Genomic DNA, 25,554 nt, shown 5'->3' with positions numbered 1-25,554 from the left:
CAAACAGACTCGGTGTCCTTTCCTGCTCTCAGGCACCCCTGCCAGCATCAGGACGTCCTGATGGGAGGGAGGAGTTGCTGGAATCAGACAGGCTGGGCACTCACACGCCCTGTGACCTCGGGCTGGGCTCCCCCTCTGAACCTCAGTTTCCTTGTCTGTTAAAGAGGGACCATGATCCTTGCCAATGTGGGGGTGAGAGATGAGCCAGGGAGCTGGGGCAAACTAGATTTCCATATATGGCACCTGCCATGATGATGACATCACTGATTCATGAGGACATCCTCACCTCTGGGAGGCCTTTCTTATCTGCTGGAGGTGGAGTCAGACCCCCTTTCTGAATGCCCATCCACCCCCACACAGGAGACTCTTACTCTGCGAGCTACATGAGCTATCCTGTCCCCCGAAAGGCACTCCCTTAAATGGGATATCCCTGAGCCCTGGAGGTACCAAGGACACTGGCAACTTCTCCCCGCTCCATGCTGTAGATTTACAAGCCCAAATGTTGCTTTTCTCGGGTGCTTTGCATTTAATTAGGTGTCCTAATAACAATGGAATCACCGAAGTACTTACATCACTTTGAATTAGTGGTGTAGCATCTTCTAACTTCTTTAAAAAAATTTTTTTCATATATCATTTTTTAAAATAGAGCTCATTATTTTAATTATATCCATTTAAATGTACAGTGGAGCCCTTGGATATTCTCAGCACGAATCATTAGGTATATTAGTGAAAAAGCACTCGGAATCTATCTACATGCTGACACTCCATAATCTATTCTATTTGTGTCGCTGTAAAATAGATTTATATATAGATAACTACAAAATAGTTGCTCAAGATATGCTATGAATTTTATATTTAACCTGAGTCACACTTCAACATAAAATCTAAAGTCAGGCACTAAAAGGATGTTTCTCGGTAAGAATATACCGTCTGTGGTCACTGGTTACTGCGCATGCCAAGAGAGAAGCCAGACCAAGTGACCTCCTTGCCCCCTAAGAACGGTGACCCCTCATTAGAGCAATGGTTCTCAAAGTGTGTTCCTTGGAGGCTTAAGGGTTCCACAGCAATGGTCCAGAGGACTGAATGAGGCCTGAATGAAAAGAGTGGTGTTGAGTGGGGCTCCAAGACCCCTACTCTCTCTTTGATTTTAGCCTGATGTACTACATATATGTGCTTCTTTCTCTCTGTAGTGGGGTAAATGGTGCGCGGCCCCGCGCCCCCCCCCCCCCACCTAAGATATGCCCACATCTTAATCTCCAGAACCTATGAATGTGACCTGACTTGGAAAAAGCCTCTTTGCAGATGGATGTATTTAATTTTAGGACTTTAAGACGGGATCATTGTGAATTACCTTAGGTGGACCCTAAATGCAAGGACCAATGTCCTTGTAAGACAGACAGAAGAAGGGACAGTGCAGACAAGAGAAGGCAACATGACCACCAAGGCAGAGATTAGAGAAATGCAGCCACAGGTCGAGGAAGGCTACAGACACGAGAGCTGCAAGAGGCAAAGAACAGATTGTCCCCTGGAGCCTCCAAAAGCGTGAGAGAACAAGCTTCTGTTTTAAGCTCCCCAGCTTGTGGTAATTTGTTACAGCAGCCGCAGGAGACTAATACCCTCCCTGTGTTAGACTCTGAAGAACCCGCTCCACCGCAATTAAGTCTGCAAACCACCGCCCTCCACCACCCTCAGCCTTCTTCTGCTTCGTTCTTACTCATCCCCAGCGCCGCGTGCGGCCAGTCCAATGTGCCCGCAGAGCCTGCCTGGGAAAGTTTCAGAAACAAATCTCTTCCTCTGGGTTTTGCCAGATGGCTCTTCAAGTGCTTGGGCCCGCCCCTCCCCATCTGGCATCCACAAGAGCCCTGCAGCCAGATGCAGACACTGAAGCACAGAACGAGGCCCAGCCCCGGCACCGCCGCCCCGTGCGCGGCAGCAACTCAATCAACACTGTGAACGAAGGGCATGCGCGAGGTCACGCACCTTCCAGGGACCAGAAACAATTTTCCCGACTCCTATCCGGGTGCTGTTCCCACTAAACCCTGAATCAGTGGACCGGGGACCCAAAGGCCATGACATTTCTGACCGTGTGGGAGGACGAGTTTCAGATGACGTCATGTGCCCAGGAGTCAGACAACTTTGCTTGCTTGCGGGTATAATTTCTTCATCGTTCCACCAAAAATGCTAATCCTGAAGCTCTGCCAGGTCACGGTACTTGCGAGGGATCCTCAGCACACCGGAGATCAGTCCTACCCCTGCCTGATTCGGTTTTCCCACCTGCATGACGAGGGACTTGGAATCTAAGGCAGCGGTAGAGGCTGGACCTCCACCCAGCAGGGTAAGGGTCTCCTTGCACAGGGCGGGGAACAGTGAATGCGTGTGCCCTGAGGCTCTGCCTGAGGACCACCCACCTCCTGCAAAGGCTACTGCCTCTTCACTCTGGCACTTGAGCCACCGGAAACAATGTTAAGGGTGGTGGGGGAGGGGGCAGATCTCTAATCAGTGTGTAAATAATGACTTAGTTAACTCCCTCTAGAATAAAACTTCATTAAAAGACTCCGCTCATTAGGAATGAGGGTTAAGTAGCCTCAAGCTGAGCTTAAACACACTCTCCACAAATGCACGGGGTGTTAAAAGAATTAATGCACATCCAGCCATGACTTCAGGGTCAGCATTTACCCTGATGCACGGGCTGACCGCTGACCAAGTCCTCCTGCGCTACACAAGTGCCTACCTACCGATGATCTAAGAGCAAAGGATTCTTCCTATTCGGGAATCAGCAGGGCCCTCCTTGGCAATGCTTCCAAGTCCAATGAGGCTTCTGCCTCCCCCGTTCCACCAGGGCTGTTCTTCCCAAGGCCCCTGGTGACCTCCATGCTCCTAGAGCCTACGGTCCCTTCCCGTCCTCAGCGACCTTGTCCTCTGTCAGTAGCCCTGGACGAGCTCCTCCCTCTCTCCTCTGTCCAGCTCTTTGTTCCCTTTGGCTCTGTGCTCGCCTGGTGGGCCCCTCCTCTATCTTCTGCTAATTCCTCTTCACCAGCCCAACCCTTATATACTGACATGCCCCAAGGATCAGTTCTAGAACCTCTCCCATCTTTATCCACACTCACTCCCTAAAGTGATCTCATCCAGACTCATGTTTTTAAATATTAACAATGCGATGATGAATCTCGAATTCTGTCTCCAGCTTGGACTTCCCCCCAAACTCCAGATCTGCACACACACAAAACTGCCTGCTGGACACCTCCTCCTGGATGCCCCACAGGGACCCATATTTAACAGGCCCCAACTGAGCTGTTGTAACATACCTCCCCCCAAGTCAAGACAACTATCCTTCTGACTCCCATCCCACTACAGCTTGAGTCCACGATGCCACCGTCAAATAACTGCAGACTTTATTTCAGTTAGTAGCAATTACATCCCTCCAGCTTCTCGGGCCCCGGCTCTGGAACTAACCTCTGTTCCCTACTGGCAGATCCTGTCAACTCCCCCTTTGAGGTATGTCCAGAACCTGGCTACTCTTTCCCAGCACCTGCCCACCCCCGGGTCCCAGCTGCCTTCCCCTGCCTCCTGTCTTGCTGCCATAACCACACACAACCACACCCCCATACCTCACAGCCGGTCTCCTGCTCCTACCCCTGCCCAACGCCCCGATGTCGACGTTCAACAGGGCTGCCAAGGCGGTCCCGTCCAAACAAGCCAGGTGATGTCACCTCTAGGCCCAAAACCCACTGTGGTTCCACATCTCAGCCAGAATAACAGCCAGAGCCCTCGTCCCAACCCTCAGGGCTCCCTGCGACATGTTCCAAGCGCCCGCTGGCCTCATCTGCTAACACACCCCCCTTGCTGGCCACACCGGACTCCCTGCTCTTCTCTGATAACACGGGGCCTCCAGTTTTGTTGAGATATTGCTAACATAGAAGACATGAAAGTCTAAGGTGCACCAAGTGATGATCTGTCCTGCAAAACGACACCTGCTCGTGAGGCTGCAGGGCCCAAGATGGGGCGCTGGGCTCCCCAGTGGCTACTCTCTCTGACATCCATCAGGGAGCCTGCAGCCTCAGCCCTGTGGTTTCTGAGAGTGCCCCCTCTGCTTCTAGGCTCCTGCTCTGAATGTGCTCTCTGATTCCACGTGCCTAGGAGAGACCTCCAGGGGTAAGGGCTCTACCCCACTGCCATTTTGTATCCCCGTGCCCGGCTCCCAGCAGATGACAGCTAATGTCTGCTGAACGACACAAGCAGACAATCACCGGAGACAGATACGCCAGCGTGAAGGTGGAGGTGAGAACGGCAACGGTACCATAATGAGGGAGTGAGGACAAGGGCCCCTGTGGTGTACTGGGTGGCTGTGACATGCCAGGCATGGTGCTTCACACCGGATCCATGCACCGTCCCACTGATGCCAGGCATATCACAACGCCTGACAGGCTGGGTAGTTTTGCTTTAAGATAAGAAAACTGAGAATCAGAGAAACAGAGTGACTTTTTCATGGCCACACAGCTTCCTAGTGACAGAATGGGATTCAATCAGATCTGCCCAACTCTAACGCCTGGGCTTTGAATCACTTGGAGGACTTCTGTTTCTCTTCTCAAAAGAAGAGACGACTAAAAACAACGACAACAAAACACCTGTTGAATGAATGAACAAATTAACGACTGATGGACCAGAAATTCCAAGAGACGAGTACATCCCCTCATCTCCTACTGTATCCTCAGCATCCGGACAGACAGGGGCACATGCTAAGATGCTTCAAACAACAACATAGAAACGCGATAAAATTAAGGAACGAGGAGTTCCACGTCTGCCACAGAGAAATGTGCTTGGGCTTTTGTTCACTGTTGACCTCTAACTCTCCTTGAAGTCTTCTAAAATGGCTGCTGTTCAGATACGGCCTTTGGACACAGGGTCTCCTGCTTTCAGTGTTGAGGACAGGAATCGCAACCAGGTTGGAGACTGCGGCTTCCACCAGCCAGGAAGGACCAAGAGAGAGACCCCTAAAGCAAAACCCCAGTTTCCACAAACCCTGATAACGAGGCCCGTGTGTTTACTATTCCACCCGTGTTTCAAATCTTCACATCGCCCATGCCTTAATAACCCTCAGAATTATCTGTGCTTCCATTTGTCATGTATCACTGATATATTTTAATAAATAGTCAAGCAGAAAAGATTAGATTAATAGATTAAAACTATTAACCTATTAAACAACTCTTAACAGTCTAGAAATTCAAAATAACCTACAATGCATAAATATATCATTAGTTTGAGATAATTCGTAGGCACTGAATTTTCTTCAATGTATGTTGTCAGTCAGCCACGACGCTGGGTAATACTGCAGTTCCGAAAGACAGCATGAAGATTTAAATATTAAGAGTTAATTCCCTGGTTAATTTAAACCTAAAATAGAGAAAAGCAGGAGTCTTGAGCAATGCTGTCAAGTCACCAACTCCGACATTTAGCAGGATGGGGCCCTCCGGGGACAGCTGGGAACTTCTTTTACGGGTGTCATGGCACAGGGAAGGTTGGCCCAGGTCATTAAAAAGAATTACTGCTAACAGCATTTTAAAGAGACACGCTGCATTCCTCGTCCAATGGGTGTAGCGATGGTACAATTCGGAACCGTGAGGAAGGTGCACTGCTCTCCCAAGACTCACCTTTCTGAGTTTCTCCTCACCCAATTGTCGGGGACACTGCAGACTCAGGACTTCTTACTCGGACAGCATTCCCTCCGCTGGCAGGTGGGGAAGGGGGGGTCACAGCAGAGTCCCTGCCCGCAGTCCTGCAGAGACCCTCTGGGGCACCTGCGGGGTCCCATGCAGACCCCAGAGAGCAGCCGACTCAACCAGCGAAGACCGAGACGACTCCTACGTTGGTCGTCACGCTGGCTGATGTGAGAACAGAGAAAAATTACACTCCCTCTGCCACCAAAATGATTCCCTACTGAGGCTGAGACTTAGCTACTATCTCTCTCTCTCTCTGACGCCCAGCTCCTCCGGCCACTTTCTCCTTGGAATGAAAGGTAAAGAAGCTTCCCAGCAGGACCCCTCTGCTCCAACATCCTGCCCACACTGACAGCTGATGCCCGGAGCTGCCCTTCGGCCGCCAATGTGCCCCTAACGTGGTCCACGTCTTCCCAAGGTGTTCGGGGGTAATAAACTAGACGCTGAGCCGTTGCCAAGCTTCCTAACCTACTTACGCCCCGCTCTCCTCGCATGGAAGCTGGTGAAGTTAATGCGAACCACTAAGAGTTGTTTAGAAGATTCAAGGACAGAGATGTACATGAGGCACCCAGCACAACACCTCACACCTAGTGGGGCTCCATAAATGTTAGCTCTTTTCTCCCATCCTTACCAAGTACTTGCCAGACAAAAACGTGGAAAGTTTGGCCAAACTATGAAAAATATCAGCTCGTAGGCCAATGATGGAGTACTCCTAACTGAATGCAGAGGGGCGATTTTTCAGCCCCAGAAAACAGAAGAAGTGGTGGGCATGGCCGCCCCCCTCCCCAGGCAGCAGCGATGAGGAGGGGGAGGAGGACACACTGCAGCCAAGTTCACTGCAGGATGCGAAGGCGGCAGTGAGCAGGAAGGTAGGTTTGGAGCATAAGGGCATTCTTAAGCATCACGCTTTGCATGGAAAGCTGGAGGAAGCGCAAGCTGAGGGTGAGCATCTTTCTGTTCCGTTAGCAGAGCCAGACAAACGGTGAGGCTGTGGAAACTTCCTGAGCTGTTTTCTCAGATCGAGGGCCTTTGACATCAAGGGGCTCAAGAAGCAACGGGGTTGGACGATCCGAGTTACCCTCTCAAGATGGCGCCTCTTCAGGACGAGGCGAGACTTCTGCATGCCCTGAACGGGTCGGGTCGGTGCAGGGGCGCCACTTGCCGAATCTGTTCAGACTCCTTCTGGGTGCGTGCACTGAAAACTCCTGGGTGCATGCACTGAGCACAGGGCTCCCTAGGGACCCCAGTCACCTCCCTCTGCTCGACCACTGCAAGCCATTTGGCAAAAATGATTCACCGCTTTCGATGTGCATTAGTTTGCATTTCTGTGGCTGTCTCCAGAGGCAACCTAAGGACATGCCTGAATTTTCCAGAATCTGCCCTATCTGCAGAGCCTAGGTTTAACAGTAACTGATCAGGCAGACAGGAAGCCCTGCCCACCAAAAAAGCACTGGCCTCGTGGAATGGGTACAGGGTCCCCAGAGTCAGCCTGCAATTTTATGGCATTTTGTGGCCTGACTTCGCCCCAAGTTTGGTATGGTGAGCATACACATTTCTGGAAACCAAATCCGAGCTCCAAAAACTGCACCATAAGCCTAGAATCAAGATAAAGATGTGCCCTGGCTAAAATATACCCAGCATGCTCCAATAATCCATTCTGCTAATATCGTACTGGTCAGGGACCACCATCGGAGCCAACTGCTACTGTGAGTTTTTTGTACAAATGAAGTTAATTTGTTCAGGGATACTTTGATTTTACTGCTGAAAACCAAAATGCGAAACAAGAAGGTATTCTTTCAAAAGTAATAATAATAATAATTATGTGGCTGCATACACGTGGTGATCCGATTAAGTAATGGTCCACCAGTGAGAAAGCTTGGCCTGAAGGACTGAGACTCAGCTACGTCCAAAGCTATTTTACGACGTGTGTGACCTTGGACAAGCCTATTCCTCAATTCCCTCTGAGGAGGAGGGACAGTATCACTACCTCAGAGGGGAGAACCAAAGGAGATCTGTGTGTGACTGGATGGGGGTCAGCCCTTGACAAATATGAGCTCCACCCCCACCCTCGTCCCTGACTCCAGTCCTCTCTCCAGGGTCCAGACTCAACAAGAAATCAATCGCCATCCCACTGTCACCTCCTCCTAGGAAGGGAATCCAGCACGGTGGTGATAAAAATAAATGTTTCCTGAACACCTACTATGGGCCAGGCATTGTGCTAGGCGTATGCATATTACTATTTCACTGACAACACTATGAGGGAAGGTCTAATATAATTCCCATTTTCCAGATGAGGAAACTGGAGATTGTGTACCTAGCCCAAGGTCACACAACCAGGCAGTGGGTAGCCCCGGGACCTGGACCCAGGCAGTCTGGGCTCCTCAGCACGGTGCTAATGAGCTGCCTGACCCTCAGCGGGGCTAGAGAGAAGGTGAGGAAGTGACCTGGCAGACCAGCCATGGAGAAGTGTGCATTATTTGGATTCAGAACTCACACAATGCTTTGCTGAACTGGATTCCCCGGGCCTGAGAAGATACAGCCTTCGGAAACTCACTTCCAAGGCTACCTTTTAAGGTCCTGCCTGTCCTGAACTCTTGGCGACACCTCTTTAATCCTGCCTCTTGCTGTTTATCCACCTTCTGGCAGCCAGAATGATCCTTTTAAAACCAAATCATATCATACCATCCCTCTGCTCAAACTCTCCAGTGGCTCCCCACACCTCACGTAGGGTAATGGCCAAAGTCCTGATGATAGCCTCCAAAGCGCTATCTGCCATATCAGCTTCCTTGCTCCTGCTCCAACACAATCTACACACCACTGCCCCAGGGCCTTTGCACCTGTTGTTCTCTCTGCCTGAATGTGTTTCTCCCCAATGACTGCTTGGTTCAGTCCCTCATTTTCTTCAGATCCTTTCAAATGTCACCTTCTGGTGATGCAATACTCCTTCTGGCTCTCCCAATCCCCATTCTGCTTCTCTCTCACTACCACACATTGTATGTATTGATTACATCGCCTCCACTCTCACTAGAAAACGAGTTCCACAAGGCCAGGGATTTCTGTTTTGTTCACCACTGTATTTCCAGCACCCAGATCAGATCCTGGCCCTTTGTAGGCGCTAAGTATTTGCAGAATGAATGCATGAGATTTGGTCTTATCACCAACCCCCCACTCCCGACCAAATCTCTCTGTTTACAAGATCCTGATTGCTTGTTAGGCAACGGGTCTACACAGCAAGGCAATGAGTCCCTTAACCTCTTCTATCCCTGGTTTCCTTATCTGAAAATGAGACAGTTACTCCAGATTATCTATAGAGCCCTATCAGCTCTAAAAACCTTCAACTGACAAAAAAGGCATAATTCTTCATTACAGCAACCCTGTAGCTACGTTTACTTGGTTACAAAAACTGCATTTCCTTTAGAATTTTCCACGGTTAAGGCCCCACAGCCCCCATGCCTCTCAGAATAAGTGAAGTCTGGCTACAGTTGTGCTATGTGGTTTGTAACCTGCACACCAAGTCAGCACTGACCTCAAGTGCAGGGATCACCGGTCCTGTAAAATCGACCCAGGTTGGGTTACAGAGAAGTAAACCAAACCACATTCGGCTGTTTCTTAGGATCAGAAACACCACCTCTCCTTGTCCCCCTCAATTTAACACTAATTCCTTAGCAGTCCGTGCTGTTGGTTTTGGGGTTTAGCCAGAGGCCCTCTGGAGAAGTAACAAAATTAGGCGTTCTGGGCCAAAAGACAGGCGCTGGGAAGAAAGCAGACCTTGGCATAATAACCGAGTGCGCCGGGACCCGGCCGGGAGCTGGGGGAGGAGGCCCGTGTCAGAGGGCCAGGGCTCCTTCTAGGTCATTCCTGGCCAGGGTGGCATAGCCTAACTCTGACTTCAGGGAGCCTCGGGCCTTTGTTTCTCCATCTGAAACAGGGACTAAATGTGTCTAATGCTCTGCAAAGTGCCGATGTGTCTAAACCCCACCTGGCCGATCTAACGCAAGGCCAGGGTCAAATTCGCAAGTGGCCTCAACTATGGCCTGCATTAATATTCTCCTGATATTTAACGCATAATTCACTTCTCAGACTGAATGCTGGGTCACTATACAACAGTACCGTTTGGGTCTCTCAAAGATGCTCTATTAGCTTTAATTATAGAATCAATATAAACTCACTGGTTGAGCTCCTTCAAAGTCCCTGGCTTCTTGACAAGCACCTAGCCGATGGCACAGCCCCCAGCCCCTAACAGGCTCCTCTAACATCTGTTAACTGACCACTTCATCCTCAGAAGTGGGAGGGAACAGTGGTTAAGTGTACCTATCAGAGAAGTGAGACCTGGGTGGGCATCCTGGCTCTACTGCTCACTTCCAACTGGTCAGCCTGAGGCCCGTTAAGCACTCCATGCCTCAGTTTCCTCTTCTGTAAAGTGGAAATAATAAGAGTGCCTCCTTCATAGGGCTATTATAAAGATTACATCAGTTAACAATAATCTAATATATGTGAATCACTTAGCTCAGAGCCTGACACAGAAGTGCTGAATGAATGCTAGTTGTTACCACTAGAAATTTCTTCTTTAAGTCACACATGACCCTAAGACTTGAGCTGGCCCTTCCTGGTGCATATTCTGGCACTGTGGGGATAGCGCTCTGTCACAGAATATGTGCAAGCCCAGGCTACTGAGGCCGGGCAAACTGATGGTACACGTGCCATCCCCCCTTCCCCTGACCAGGCCAGGCACCTCTTCTCCCTCTGACGGCAGCCTGAGGCTGGTAAGACTCAATTCAGAACTTCAGGCAGCCATTGCTGCTATGGGGAAACCTGCCTGCGGCCTTCTGACCTGGTGTGGGAGAAACTCACGCATCGGAAAGTGACGGCAAGAACTATACCTGCATGAAAGTCCTGAGAAACAGATGGAGGCTCGTCCTCTGTCCACACTCAAGAGTCTGCTGGATGACTACTTTAGCATCGAATCTGTCTGAGTTCTGACACACGGCACTGGGCCTAGCAGAACAGCTGCTCAATAAACATGGGGGTCAGTGGGAGAGGCTGGCCAGACCCTCACTCCAGCACAGCACTGTTGAGTGGGGATAAGCACCCTGCTTTAGCAGGTTCGAGGCCTGACATCACTTATTCATCACAAGACCCCGAGCAGGGCCGTCCCTCCCCAAGTGTCCAGGGAGAGGGTGGGACTGGACAAGCTCCGAGGCCCCTTCCAGTCGTGACAATCCAATCCAGGAAGCACTTCCAGGCACCCCCAGTCTAGGGACTGCCGCCGCCCCATGTACTGCTCTTACACGAAATCCCACGACCAGGGGCCCAGCAGCCAAACACAAGGCGCTGGGCAGCTGCCGGCCACAGGTGTCACTGCCAGCGTTCACAGGCCTGAGCCTGGTGGTCTACCCCCCACCCCCACATCATCCCCACATCTCCCATCTCATTCAGGATATCCGTCCTCCAAACACTGAGCGCCTGCTAGGAGTTTCTGCCTATGGATCTGGTACCCTAAAGGGAGAGGTAGAGAAAATCACGCAAATACGTGGGATAAATACAGAGCATGAACAGCCTATGAGGGACACAGGCCACAGGCCACAGGCCACAGGCCCTTGAAGGAGAGGTGCAGGGAAGGTTTCTCCCAGGGGAGGATGGAGTCAAGACGTGAAGGAAGATCAGAGAAAAGTACATTCCAGCCAAAGGGAACAGCAGCTGGAAAGGCTCTCAGGCAAGAGTCAGCTGAGGCCAGGGGTTGGCAAACCACAGACTGGGTATTTATGGATCACCTATGGTGCTTTCACAGGCACTGATGGGACAGAGAAGTTGCCAGAGAGACCTATGGTCTTCAAACTGTAAAAATATTTACTATCTGGCCCTTTACAGGTAAAGCTGGTCGACCCCTGGTTTAGGGGGGTAGATAAACTGAGAGGAGGTCAGGGGGAGCAAGGGGAAGCGGCTGGGAGCCGGGCCGTGCTGGGTGGTGTGGGTCACGGTGACCTCCGGCCCGGTATCTCTGCCTCCATTCTAGCCGCCTCCAATCCACCCTGCACACGGTTGCTGGGGTGATCTTCCCAAACCACAGAGCCAAGCATGTGACTCTTTCTCAAAGAGCAATGGCTCCCCGTCGTTTCCCGAAGCGCGTTCCAAGGAACACTTGCTCCACAGCCAAACTTTCAATAAAAGGGTTCCACAGTTAAACAACTTGGAGAAATACGGAATGCTCATCCCAGATGTTGTCAGGCGCACACATGAGCAGGTGAGAGACTGAAAAGGACCCACAGCAAAGAAATCTGTTGCCTCTGTTGAACCCGCTGTCCTTCACACTCACTTGGCCACAGACCCTCTCTTTTCTACAAAAATCTCTTAACGTTCTAAAGAACCAGTTGTGGACTAAAGGGAAAGTTCCTCTGCCTGGCGTTCATACTCTGACCCCAACTCCAGTAGGTAATCCTAGAGCCCGGTCCAGATCTGGTGTGTGGCTTGGAGAGCCAACTCTCATTGGTCCCTTGCCTTCCTCCTATCTCCAGTGGCCCCCGTAAAGGTCATTTGGCCACTCCAGCTCCGCCCTCCCTGAGGGAACACGGCGACAGCAGAAACAGCGCTGACATGCACCAAGTGCCTGCCTGTGCCACCACCAGAGGCAGACATCTGCAGCGTGGGCCTATCCAGCATCTCTTCCCGCCTTCTTCGGGAATGACCGCCCAGCTTTCCTTGAGGGACCCCCTCCCCCATCCAAACTCCTGCCAGCTCCCAGGGTGAGGACACAGCCCTGGTCTGGCTATGCAGAGCATCCCCTCCCCCTGCTGTGGGGGGGGGGGTGAGATTCAGGGAGACGAGCACAGGACTCAAGCTGGGCCACGAGTTCCAAACTAGGATGGGATGGGCAGGCTGCTCTGGAGGTCACTGCACGGCAGCCGAGATGGGATTCGAGCCCGGTCCTCTGCCCAGTCTCGTGCTTCACCATAATTCCCCCCAGCTCGAGCGCCCAAAGGCCAGTTCAGAACCCAGTCATCCTTGGTCCATTTGTGGCTGCTCAGAGAGGGTACCGGGGCCTAACCACGACCGCACATCCTCCGGGGAAGTATGGATACTTCTCAGCAAAGGGAGCTGGCCTGGACCACCCACCCCCTTTCAGGGGAAGGGAAGGACCAGAGAGAGGTGGCTGTCAGCTGTGAAACGGGGAGGGGGGGCAGGGAAGGGGACAGCCTTGGGCACGGGGAGTGTACCTGCTCGCCGTGCTTTTCCTTCCAGCTGCACTGGCTCCGTCAGCCTGCAAAAGAAACCCAAAACACCTCCATCAGCCATGGGGGAAACCACAGACCCTACCCACTGATGCCCCACCAAGCTCCCCCTCGACACCCGCCTCCAGAGGGAAGGGAGAACTAGCACAAACCCCTGCTCCATTCTTCCAGGTGGGGAAAATCTGCCCCTAGTGGTAAGAGGGAGTCAGACCACCCACCCCACCCCCCGCCCCCACCCCCGGAATTTGCTTGGCCCTTTAAATCCAGAGGAGCACCCATTGCCAACACAAACCCAGCAACCACAGGGCCCTGGGGACTCAGTGAAAAGTAAGTAACCAGCTAAATCTGAGATTGAATTGCACCATTTTTATTTTCATCTGGGATTTCCAATAAAACAGTAGCCGCAGATTTATTCCTACCAACCGGAGGGGGAAAATCCTATTATGTTAAAATATTCTGTCCCCCAACCCTCCTAGCAGGGAGAGACAAGAGAGTACTGGTTCTTAATCTCTTCTTATTTGGGGGTGGGGGTGGGGTAGGGGTGGACAGGGAGATAAGGCTGACCAAATGAAAATTTCAGAAATCATAAAGTTCTGGTTCAGATGGAGAGACCCAGGGCCTGAGCCAGGAGGGAGCTGCCTGAAGTCTCATGAGGACTGAATGACCAATACCTGGGGTTCCTGACCACTAGGCTGGTATTGGGGGGACCTCTATGCAGAAGCTGAAGTAGGCTGCAGAAATGGGAAGGGCGCACTGGTCGAAGATGCATTTTCCTGGCTTTGTCAAAGCATTTACAATAATAGTAATCACACTTAGAATAATGCAGGTTCAAAACTCTGGCACACATGTGTTTCCAAATTCAGAATCCTTCCAAGTTTAGGAAGGTAATGTAGCGCACGTGTTCTGTATTTTGAAACACCCTGGCAGGGTCTGGGGAGACACCCCACCCCCCGACCCCGACTCAAGCACACAGTGATACTTCCAGAGTGAAACGTATGCGGTCAGCCCTGCAGAGGCTCAGTGAAGACGCAATGAGTCTCTTCTCCCTTCAGGCCAACTTGTGCCACCTCACCGATTACAAAACATCTTTCTGCCTTCAAGGTTTTTGAATTTCAGGATTGTGGACCTAAAAGAAAGACAACTGCAGCCACCTTTGGATGAGCGCCCTTACTAAGAAGTTGCAAACTGGCAAAACCAGATGGTGGACTTCAATGCGGTCAATATGTAAAAACACCAAGGATTTCACCCAAAGAAGGCCGGATTTCAGCATGTGAAAGCAGCACTCAGGCCCACATGACCACAGCCAGCTAGGGCTGCCATACCTGGTTTTCCACAGTGCCCGCTGCTCCGTCTTGCCTTACGTTCGGCCCTCCTGCCTGGCCCCCAGGGGTGTCCAGACTCCCTCCCCCAGCTAACTTCCCATCAGGCGCCAGTGTCCGCACATTTAATGCTTCTTATTCAGTCCTCCTGATGGGTCCCCCAACATACATACACAACATCCCCATTTTACAAGTGAGGCAACATTTAATGCTTCTTATTTAGTCCTCCTGATGGGTCGGTCCCCCAACATACATACACAATATCCCCATTTTACAAGTGAGGCAACAAGAGTCCAAGAATGTAAGTCGTTTATCCAACATCCCACAGCTACAAGCCTAGGTCTGGGTCACTCCGGTGCCCTCTTCGCTCAGCTCTGGAATATTTTATCTCCCGCCAACATTCAGAAGAAGAGCCAATCGGGAAATGAAGGAAATCCACACAGCCCCCACTGCCCCGACCGGGGAAATGCAAAGATGAAGGACAAGTAAGGAGGTAGAAACGCGAGGCCTGGGAGGGAGAAATTAATGGGATGCTGGTGTATTACTTCAGTGGAAGAAACAAGAAAGCGGAAAATGGTTTGCATATTATTTCACTGGGAGCAAAAGAATGGGATCAATTACAGCCTCTTTCCGACATCTTGCATTCCCCAAAACTTCTATGGAAAGTGAATGGGAAGAACTTGTCTTAATCTTCATATCCCAAGAGGCAGAAGTGGTAAAGGGTGGAAATTCTGCCCCAGAGAGCTTTAAAACATTATAAAATCCCAAATGATCTCTCATCTTTCAGACTCAACTCTGGGCCATGTATTTCTAGCATTTCATACATATTTTCATGTTGTCTTTTTTTTTTTTTTTTGGTCCTTTTCCTTCCCCATTTCACCCAGGGTTGATCACATGAGGACAGTGAACATGACACCAGGTAGGAGAAAAGATTCTGTCTCTGGCACACCTTATCATCTCCACCTACGTTTCCCTTTTAATGTTTGTGATACTTGTGCTTTTGCCACCAATAGCAACTCTCAGTTTTGTTTTCCACCAATTTTTATAAAACAAAGACAAAATGCTAAAAATGTTCAGCGGTCCAAACAAATCCCTGCACAGAAACTCGGGCGGTGCGGCAGAGGAAACGCAGCCGCTGGAGGGCCGAGGGCCACCTGGGCAGATGTGACATGGCCGCTTACCGGAGCTGATGCGGGTGGGCGCACTGGTGGACGACAGGCGCAAGGCAGAGATGTCCGAGAAAGCATGTGTTCGTATCACAGCTCCCGTCAATCAGGCACTTGGGCCTGGCTGAGTCCAGACCAGCCGTGAGGGGCCCTCCCAGCCCCAGCGGGAGCCCACAGTGCTGAGGGCGCCGACCTTCAGGCGGAGAGATCTGTGAGATGCCAGGCGAGCTCTGCCTGCGTCCTCACAACTACCTACTGCTTGAATTAAGCTGAACCTCTGAACCTCTGACAGTCATTTTCCAAATGGTCTAATACCAGCCATTTCCTAAGATTCAACCTAAACCACCAACTAACTCACTTTTACCCAGGGTAATCTGACCTGCTTCTCAATTTGCATTGAAGGTGAATGGCACGGGGTCTGGCGTCAATAGATGGTCTTGAGTTTGGAGCCCCGCTTTTGCCATTTCCGGGCTGTATGATTCTTGGTAAGTCACCTGCACCCTCAAGGCCTCAGTTTCCTCAGGTGCAAAATGGCAATATGCCACCCCCAGGACTATCTCCTAGGACTGGCGAGACTTCTGATAAATAAGGTAACGCGTGTAAAAGTACCTAGCACGGACTAAGTACTGATTGCACGGCAGATGAGCGAGGGGCAGGGCCGACCTGCTCTGCTCCAGGGGTCTACCCGGCCTGTCTCAGGGAGTGATCCAAATCCCATGCTACAAGTCAGCATCTCATTAGCATCCACCAGACCCCACAGCTCTGAGGCTTCCTCTGAAGGGCTGGTCAAAACGATACCAAATACACTGAGTAGTAAGTACTTAGTACTTGTTAAGTACTAGGTACTAAACACAGGCCAGGTATCTGTAGTACCCGCTTGAGCAATGGAAATCCAGCTGCCAACGGACCATGTGCTCCTATAGATGCAGCTTCTGTCTGGCTCTGTCTGGCTCCCACCTTGGGCAGGCTCCTTCCTTTTCCATGGACCTGAGGTTCTCATTGGTAGAAACGGGACGGGAGGCATGAGAGTTGAATCAGGTCTCCTGCCACCCTTCATCTCTGTTTCTCTGTATGGAGCTGATCCAATCTTAACCAAGCCCCTCTATGGCAAGTGAAATGGGGCGGGGCACAGTGGGCGCATGAGAGACCCTCCTCCTCACGCTTACAAGGTGGGGGTACAGGCATCCACACACCCCCCAGCTCTCCACAAGGGCACCTGGCCCCCTTTGCCCACCCCATCCATTCCTTTTACACCAGTTTCTCCTTAGGACCCGGGCAAAGCTATTTTCGGTTTCATTCGACCCTCCTGTTCCCTCCCAAATGAATGTTAAGTTGTTCTTTTCCATTCTCTTATTAAGGATTTTCTTGGAAAGAAAATATTATTCCAAACCCAGAAATTTTATTTCTGAATTTGTGCAAATGTAAGTTGTAGGACATTAGCTGCATTTCACATTTTGTGCAAATGGCAGAAACAGGCAATTCGTGTGCTACGGGATGGGGGCTGGCCAACGATTTCGATAAAATAAACCCTTTTTTAATTTAAATGCTAATGCACTGAATTAAAATTTAATAACTGAGGAAATTGAAAAGCCGAGCAGGAATATTGGAAATAAATCCAAGCAGAAACAGCTGAAATTAAAAATTCTAGAGAGTAGGAGGATAGCAGCTAAGCTGTCTTATATGATTACATTTTTTTTTTTCAGAATGAAGCAAAAAAAAAAAAAAAAAATCCTATCTCTCGCTGGCTCTAGGGCAGTAAATCCACAGTGCTGTGATTTATTGCTCAATTTTCCTGAGGGAAAAAGGCTTTCTTTCATGCTGAAATATTTCATAAATTTCAAGCCAGCATAAATTCTTAATTTAAAAGTTATGGAGGTCACATTTAGTGCACTGGTACGGTTCCAAAATCTTAAAGGAATAGCAGCAACCCAAAAAAAAAAAAAAAAAAAAAAGGAGGGGTAGAATTTGCTCCTTTTTTTTTTCTTTTTCTTTTTTTCATTTTGGTTTTAATTCACGAGTTGAAATTTCATTATTAAAGATTCCTCCTGGATGGATAGAACCCAAGCACATGGGGAACTGGTATGTGTTTGGAAATCTGCTGCAAAAGATAAAGAGATAAAGATTTAATTCAATTATAAAAAGGCATTTTTTTTTTTTTAAAGCCACTTGAGGAATTTCTGGTAAAAATTTCCTCCCTTCATTGCCCGGGAAGGGGTGAGGGTGGGGGAGGGTGGCCAACGTAATTGCTTCTCTTAGATCTCCAATCTTTTGTGCACACTGATATATTCATTTGTTATACAGCTGTTCAGCGGCGGAAAGAATGCTGGGGCGCCCATAATTCTAAGCAAATCAATCAAAAATTAATGATTTGTCATGCTTGCACAATGGAGGAAAACAGCTCCTTGGGTCCTGGCTGCCTGATCTCGAAGAATGAAATGCCTTTCTGCGATAAGAGAACCAAGCCAGAGGCTCAGCAAGGCTGAGGTACCACTGCGAATGTGGGTGCTCATGGTCCCCTGAGCCCTGAGAGGATGGAGGAGGGCCGCCATCTTGGAGAGGGCATCTCCAAAATGGTGCCTCAGCCAGTTAAGCCCAAGACAGACCCGATACAGCACATTCCCATGGTGGTATAATTAGGATCTTGCCTTCTCCCTCCCCTACTGCAATGCAAAAACTGCTTCCTCTTGGGAGACATCAGTGACTCCCCCCATCTCCCCAGCCAGATTTGACGTGTCCCTATTCACTGTTCCCCCAACACTCCTAACACTCTATCACCAGCACTTCTTACCAACTCTATGGGATGGGATCCACAGTTCCTGGAGCACCAATGTCCCCCAGGCTGGGTGCTCCTTCTGGACAAAGACCATATCCCACACGTGGCCATGACTCCAGCACCCAGCTCGGGGCCTGACACATGGCAAACATTCAGCAAATATGGTTGAATTCATTAGGTTACTTCTCGGGAAACAATGACAATGAAGTTGCTTAGATGAATAAATGATCTGCATTGGCAACTAGGGATGAAGTATAACAACTGATCTTAAATAATCACTCACTCCTTTATTCATTCAACAGATATTCCTTGAAAGCCTACTGTGTTCAGCTTTGGGTGGACAAACTCAAATCCACTGATGGACAATTCCAAATACCCAACATTTACTACTTCTTGGCTTTCTCCTCCCTTGGAAGGGAAAAGTGAATGTGGACTCAGGAGAGAAAAGAAGTTCCCCACATGCCCAAATGCCTTTCAAGTCTCATCGTCTCTCTTAATTCACATGAATGTTATATTCACAAGTATCAAATGCACATTACTCCAAAATAAGCCTGTGTACTTCACACGTGCATATGTTTGAATATAAAAATACTGTTTTATATTACTAACAGGTACAACTGACCCTATAGGAAGACGTTCAGCCTCAGCACTGAGAGAAGCCAAGTGCACTCGACCTGGAAGCCTGGAGGAGGCACTGCACTTATGAGTGAGAAGCAGACCCTGCCTAGAGGATCATTCTACATCTCCTAACATTCCGGAGGACAGGAGGACAAGTGGGTTCCAAACAACTTGAGCCTCACTTACACACCTCTTTCCTTTCCAGCAGCCGTGGATCCCCAAAATTTAACTTGGAATTTCCTGTCTGTCCCACTGAGGCACAAGACTCAAATCAGGAGAAAGTCATTTGTTTACCCTGCGAGTATTTAATGAGCTCCTTCTATATACACCAGACATTGTTCTAGTCAGTTGGGGTATATCCCTGCCCTCACGGGGATTACATTCAACTCGGAGGAGACAGAAGCATTAGGTGTAATCAATTAGTAAAATATATCATATGCTCGAAAGGAATTAGTTCCATGACGGGAAAACAGAGAAGGGGAAGGGCAGTCAGAATGCTAGGCCAAGGGAGGGGCCGCAGGCTGCAGTTTTAAGTAAGGTGAGAAGAGCAGGTGTCATTAGGCAAACAATGGAAGGTAAGGGATTTGGTATCTGGGGCAAAGGGAATGACCAGTGCAAAGACCCAAGGGCAGGAGTGTGCCTGGTGTGCTCCAGGAACAGCAAGGGTGCCATGAGCAAGGACTAGAGGAGGAGAGGTACGGGAGGCTGGCCCATGTGGGGTCTTGGCGGCCACTGAAGGCCTCTGGCTTTTACCCTAGAGTGCCACCGGAAGGTTTTGGCAAAGTGACATCATTTGACTTCCATTTTTACAAGATCCTTCTGGCTGCTAAGCTGAGAATGGACCAGGGGCAAAGGTCGAAGGAGGCAGGAGGCCAGGTAAAAGATGGTGTGTCTGGGACCAGGGGAGTGGCAGCAAGGGGGTAAGGAAGTGGGTTCTGAATATACTGGAAGGTAGAACCAGCAGGACCTCCTGACGAACTGGATCTAGGCTGTGACAGAAAGTAAGAGTCAGGGAAGACACCAAAAATCTTGGGCCTCCACACCAAGAAAACAGGAATCGTCTCTCCGGTACATGAGAAGATGAGTCACACGCCTGACACGGATCGTCACGTGACACCAAATCCTCCCCCAAACCCTGCTCAGGAGACACTGCAGTTTAACTATCCCCCTTGGCCCAAGAATTAGCCAATGACCCAGAGGGACCAAGTGACTTGCCCCAGACCACACAGCAGGTCCCTGACTTGGCCAGGGCTCACACATCTTCTCACCCCAGTCAATGGCCATTTCCTCTACACACTTGGCCCTTCAGGTCTAGAAGCAACAAGGCAAACCTGGCCCAAAACAATGTAGATCAACTATTCACCTCCTGAGCCATCAGGCCCCAGCTCAAGCAAAGGCCACCCCTGCTTTTTCATTCTTGAAAAACATCTATGAAGGGTGACTGTGCCAACACCAAACAACAGCTTTGCATGTTACAAAGAGGATAGCGCTCCCAGGAAACGAAATATATTCTAAATTCCCTAATTAGACCCTGTTTCTGACATCACGTTCAGTGATACACTTCTAGCACGTGATGCCTGGTTTTTAATTCTGTTATTTGCTTTCTACCTGAACATGGTCACTCAAAGCCACAGACCACTCAGGGATCTGAGCTGGAGGGGTGGGAGTTGGCTGCCGGAGAAGGCTCCGAGTTCAAAGAAGTGCATCTTTCAATGGGTATTCACAGAATGCACAGCAAACATGTGATTCTGAGAAAGGCCGTGGGAAACTGATGCCGAATCAGACCTCATTCTTCATCATTCACCCCGATACGAGCTATTAAGTGCTTGTGTGTGCAGGACACCAGGGTTGTTACTGGGGACACAACAGCCACAAGAACAGTCAGGGAGATGGGCAGTGATTGCTTAATTATTTCACACTATCAACTTATAATTCCCAACCGAGATATGTGCTCTCAAGAGAAAGGCCTAGGTTCCCCAAGCATCTTTGACAACAGGATCCAAGGAGACTGCAGGGTCGGAAGAGCTTCCCCGAGGGAGGGAGGCTGGAACAGGGCACACAGAGCTCTGGCTCAATAGGGAGAATGTACAGTCTAGATGCAAATGAAGCTAACACAAGCTGAGTGCCAGAGGGCAAAGAGAAGGGCCCCATGTTGCCCAGCAGGGAAGCCTGGGTCACTGAGGCCTGCAGGGCCACAGCCTTCTCTGAAGGCCTTACCCCTGGACAAAGGGACTAGCCCACTGACATGCCCAGGTTCACATAGGGAACTCCTGATTAGACCCCGGTCCGGAGCCCAGAGGCCAAGGGAGGCCCAGACATGTCATCAACTGGCCAAGTTTCCAACCACCAGGGAGAACAAAGAGAAATGACCAATGTCGTTATTCCTCTTCGTTACAATGCCCTTCTGCCCCTCCCAAAGCCCTTGTTGTCTGAAGTCATGTGGTCAAGAAATAAATCAGATTTCCTAGGAATGGAACCAGTACAGTTTTGTTCCTTTCACAGTCACTGCCAGGTGTAGGCAGGTTCTTCTCCCTCTGGTGGACAGCCAGATGGACCAGGAGACCCTAATGCTGACATCGTCATCATCACTGCCACCATCTCGTCATTACTGTCCCCGTCATACCATCAACAGCTGGTGATTACTGAGCACATGCAGACCAGGCACAGGGGTTTGGGCTTCACTCCAAGGCTCACGGGCTTTCCTGAAGGTTCATGCACCTCCAAAAGCAACCACTGGCTGCAGGATGGAAGCAGGGAGCCCAGCATGGAGGCCACTGTCATCTTCCAGGGAAGAGATGGCAACAGCTGGGGACAGCAGTGGAGGAGAGAAAGCTCTGGGTCAAAGGATTGCTGGGAGCACCAAGGATCATCTAAGACAGTGTGTGGAGAGCATGTGGGGCAGAGCTGGCACACAGCAGTCACTCAATAAATGGCAGGTTTAAAAACATACAAATAAAGGCAGCCATTGAGGAACCCTGGTCTGTCTTCGACTGTGTGCAGAGGACCTGATCTCTGTGCACAGATCTGGGCACCCGGGAGAGACAGAAGTGGGGCCTGACCCAAGGACCTTAGAAGGAGGGCGGCGTCCTGACGTCAGACAGGACAGGCCGCAGCCTCCCCCAGGCGGTCATGCGGGACTCATGCCGGACCCCAAGACTCGGTCTCATCCCAGGGCACTGGTGCCAGCACAGCTGGAGCCCACAATCCACACTTGGATCTAAAGGATCCATGAGAATTCCTGGTTGTTTAATGTAGGCAAATTCTATTCGTCCAGCGGGGGCAGATCACAAGTTCTAAGGCCACATCAAAAAAGGTGAAGCTGTTCCTGGGGTCAGGTCCAGCAAGGTTATAGGGTTTTTTTAAAAATAATTTTTATATATTCTTATATTTTGTATATTTTTTTAATTTTTTTATATTAAAATAACCCTGTAGGGGTGCCTGGGTGGTTCAGTCGGTTAAGTGTCCGACTTCGGCTCAGGTCATGACCTCGCAGTTTGTGAGTTCAAGCTCCGCGTCAGGCTCTGTGCTGACAGCTCGGAGCCTGGAGCCTGCTTCCGATTCTGTGTCTCCCTCTCTCTCTGCCCCTTCCCCGCTCACACTCTGTCTCTCTCTCTCTCTTTCTCAAAAACAAATAAACATTAAAAAAAATTTTTAAATAACCCTGTATTTACAGGAAAGTTACAGAGAAACTATGGGGAGTTCCCTTCCACCTCTCACCCAACACAAAGAGCTTTAGGCAGGGAGAAACATGGTCAGAGTTGTGTCTGCAGAAGGCAGCTGGAGCAGGCAACATGGAGGCATTAAGACCCGACAGGGGGCTGATGCCAGCATCGAGGGAGGGTCAGCTGAGGCCTCAGCCAAGGCCAGAAGAGGCCTGGTCTCTCCCCCCAGGACCAGCAGTCAAAAAAAGCCTTCAAGCTCCAAGACTAAATTGTGAAGCAAAACATCAGCAGCGGTGGTGGCGGTCACTGGGAGTCAGGTGGGACACAAGCCCTGCCACTTGCTAGCGGGACCCTCGCCTCTCAGTGACTTGACCTCTCAGTGCCTCAGTTCCCTCCTCCGTAAAATGGGTGTGGTGCTGGTGCCCAGCTCATGGGCCATTCTAAGGACTAAGTGAGCTAATCAGTCACATGCTTAGGGGAGGGGCTTCACAGCCACATAGCGCCAGCTTGTACTATTAATCCAGCATAAAGGGCCTCCAACAGGGACAATGCTAGTGATCCCGGAGCAGCCAGCGCCTATTGAGCACCTCCTGTATTCCAGCCCTGGGCTCAGGCACGGGGTATACCGTCTTGAGTAATCTCCACAACCACCCTGGGTGGTAGGGACAGTCCCCAGTCCCGTGGGCCAGGTCAGGTCCCAGAGGCTTGCAGGGTGCAGGGACCAGTTGAAAGACGCTCGGCCAGGCCCCAACCCAGATGCTCTGAATCCAAGTCCGTGTTCTCAAACCCTATGCCATGCTGACTCCAAGGCCCGGCGGGGTGACCTTGGCGAGTGACTTCCCCGTCTTTAAGAGTGGACACGCTCCTCTGGGTGCATAAATGCTGCTCTGTTTGTTTTCTTTTCAAAAAAGAAATGCGTCTCAGTTCTTTACAGTCACACAGTTAATCTCTCAATTTACAAAAGAGTGAGTCATGTGACTGGATTCCACAAAAATTCTCTCTCCAGGTTTATGATTTTACAGAAAACTCCAGGGAAAACCGCCTGGAGCGAGTTAAAACCAGATCAGCCATAAACCATGTCCTGGTACAGCCTCACCAAGCCAAGACTCAGATTACTCATTAAATATGTGATAAATATTCGCTTCAGATCAGCAGGAAGTGGTGCGGGGGGGGGGCAGTTAAAAAAGAAAAAAGAAAGACTTTTTTGCTTCAAGAGAGGAAAAAAAAAACTATTATAACTAGAGAGAACTGCAAGCTCCAATTATTGAACCCAGAATTGGGGGACAGGGTTTTTCAAAGTCACCTCCTTAGGTATTTTTAAGTAAGTCAGTAAAGGAAAAGGCTATCCTCAAACCTCTTCAAGGAGGACCAAAGTAAAGGGCTTGGGCCTCCTGTGACAGGGCCACGGTGACACTGACATGCCCAGAATAGCAGCATCCCCACACCAGGAGACCCCTCCCCCTGAATGCTGGCATGGGCAAATTCTGCCCTCCTCCCTCTGTCCACCTGTCCAGGGAGGCTGCTGGACTGATGGCCTCTCAGAAGCCTTCCAGCTCTCACATCTGGAGGAAGGCAGCCTACGTTCAAATCCTGCCAGGATGTAGCTCCGTGACCGGGCTCAAGAAACCTCACCTCACAGCCTCGGTTTCCCCCAATGTAAAACAGAGGAAAAAAATCCCCATGAAACACAACTGCTGGGTGGATAAAAAGGTATAAAGTCTGTAAAATTCTCAGCTAGTGTTAACAAGGCTACCTGAGCCACAGATCTGGATGATGTCATTATGATTACCCTGATGGTGGTGAGTAAAATTAATACATTCAAGAAACAAAGAAACCCAAACATATTCTGATCCCTTCAGCAGAATTTACTTGGCACAGTGCCTCCCTGCATAGAATCTGGAGCTGGATGGCCTGGGTTCAAGTCCCGACTCCACCACTTACAAACCACGTGACAGGGAGGAAGTCACTTAACCCTCTGAATGAGACTCAGTTTCTTCATCTGCCAAATGGGGATCATGATACTACTCACCACACGAGGATACTTTGGACTAAACCAGTTAACATTTACAAAGCTCCCAAAACAATGCCTGGTAGATAGTAAATGATATATAAATGTTTATAATTAAAATGACTTAGCATTTATTGAACTTTAGGTATCAAATTATCATTTATTAAAATGTGGGCAAGTCCTGTTTTCCTCTGAGCCTTAGTTTCCCTACCTATAAATTGGAGAATTTTGACCAGATGGGTTCTGAGGACCCTCCTACTTCTGAAACTTGTTGATTCTGGTGTTTCTGTCTTTGCTCATGCTGTCTCACCACACAGACTGCAGTCCACTGACCAGCTGGGTCCCAGGCCCTGCCCCACGAAGCCATCCTTGGCCACAGGGACAACCTGCCTGAGCACGCACCTGGGAAACATCACCACTCTCTGCAGCTTTGTTCCCAACCAAAATTTCCACAAGGCAAAATTTCCACAAGGCTAGCTTTTCAAGGCTCCTCTGTGGCTCCACAACTCCCGGGGCTATGCTGCATACAGAAGGGGCTTAATAAAGGTCAAGCAGTTGGTTTAAAACATAAAGGAACCTTATTGCCAATAATCAGAGAACCATGGTGATGAATGGGGTCTAGGGAATCATCTAGTCCAAGAATGGCAAACAGGCTGTATTTTCAGTGCCAATTCTATTCAGTTAGTAGTGGCCCCTGGGGGGTAACGCCTTGAGGTGGATTCTGGGGCCACATCAGAGCTCAGGTGAAAAGAGTACTGTGACTGATTATGGATGTCTGCAGTGAGCATGGTAAAGCTGGGGATGGTAACTAGCTTGCCCCCCCCAAACTATTCCAACACCCTCCCTTTAGAGAGAAGCTGGGGTCTCCTGGCCCCCAAAGCACCCTTTATCGGGTACCACATTCCCATTTGCAAAACAATCCCTATATGAAGGAGGAGCTGTGGCCTCTTAAAATTCAGCGTAAAGGGATACCAAAGAAGACAGAAGACCAGAAACAAAAGAAATACACACAAGAAACTAAGAAGGAAGGAAGGAAGGAAGGAAGGAAGGAAGGAAGGAAGGAAGGAA

General features: G+C 49.9%; 1 protein-coding gene across 24 annotated transcripts in view; it reads right to left on the bottom strand.

The window, feature by feature from the left end:
- The window catches only part of ZNF618 (zinc finger protein 618), a 184,908-nt gene that overhangs the window by 70,146 nt on the left and 89,208 nt on the right, over positions 1-25,554 (bottom strand). For all 24 annotated transcript variants that reach the window (XM_040482043.1, XM_040482046.1, XM_040482044.1 and 21 more), the window contains exon 2: positions 12,926-12,969. In XM_040482043.1, coding sequence (XP_040337977.1) covers positions 12,926-12,969 — 44 coding nt within the window. The remainder of the gene's footprint in view (positions 1-12,925; positions 12,970-25,554) is intronic.

The sequence above is a fragment of the Herpailurus yagouaroundi genome, unplaced genomic scaffold (assembly GCF_014898765.1).
Source record: "Herpailurus yagouaroundi ecotype Mexico unplaced genomic scaffold, PumYag 160, whole genome shotgun sequence".
Taxonomy (NCBI): Eukaryota; Metazoa; Chordata; class Mammalia; order Carnivora; family Felidae; genus Herpailurus; species Herpailurus yagouaroundi.
Note: the sequence above shows the minus strand (reverse complement) of the source record. Positions and strands in the feature narration are given on the sequence as shown.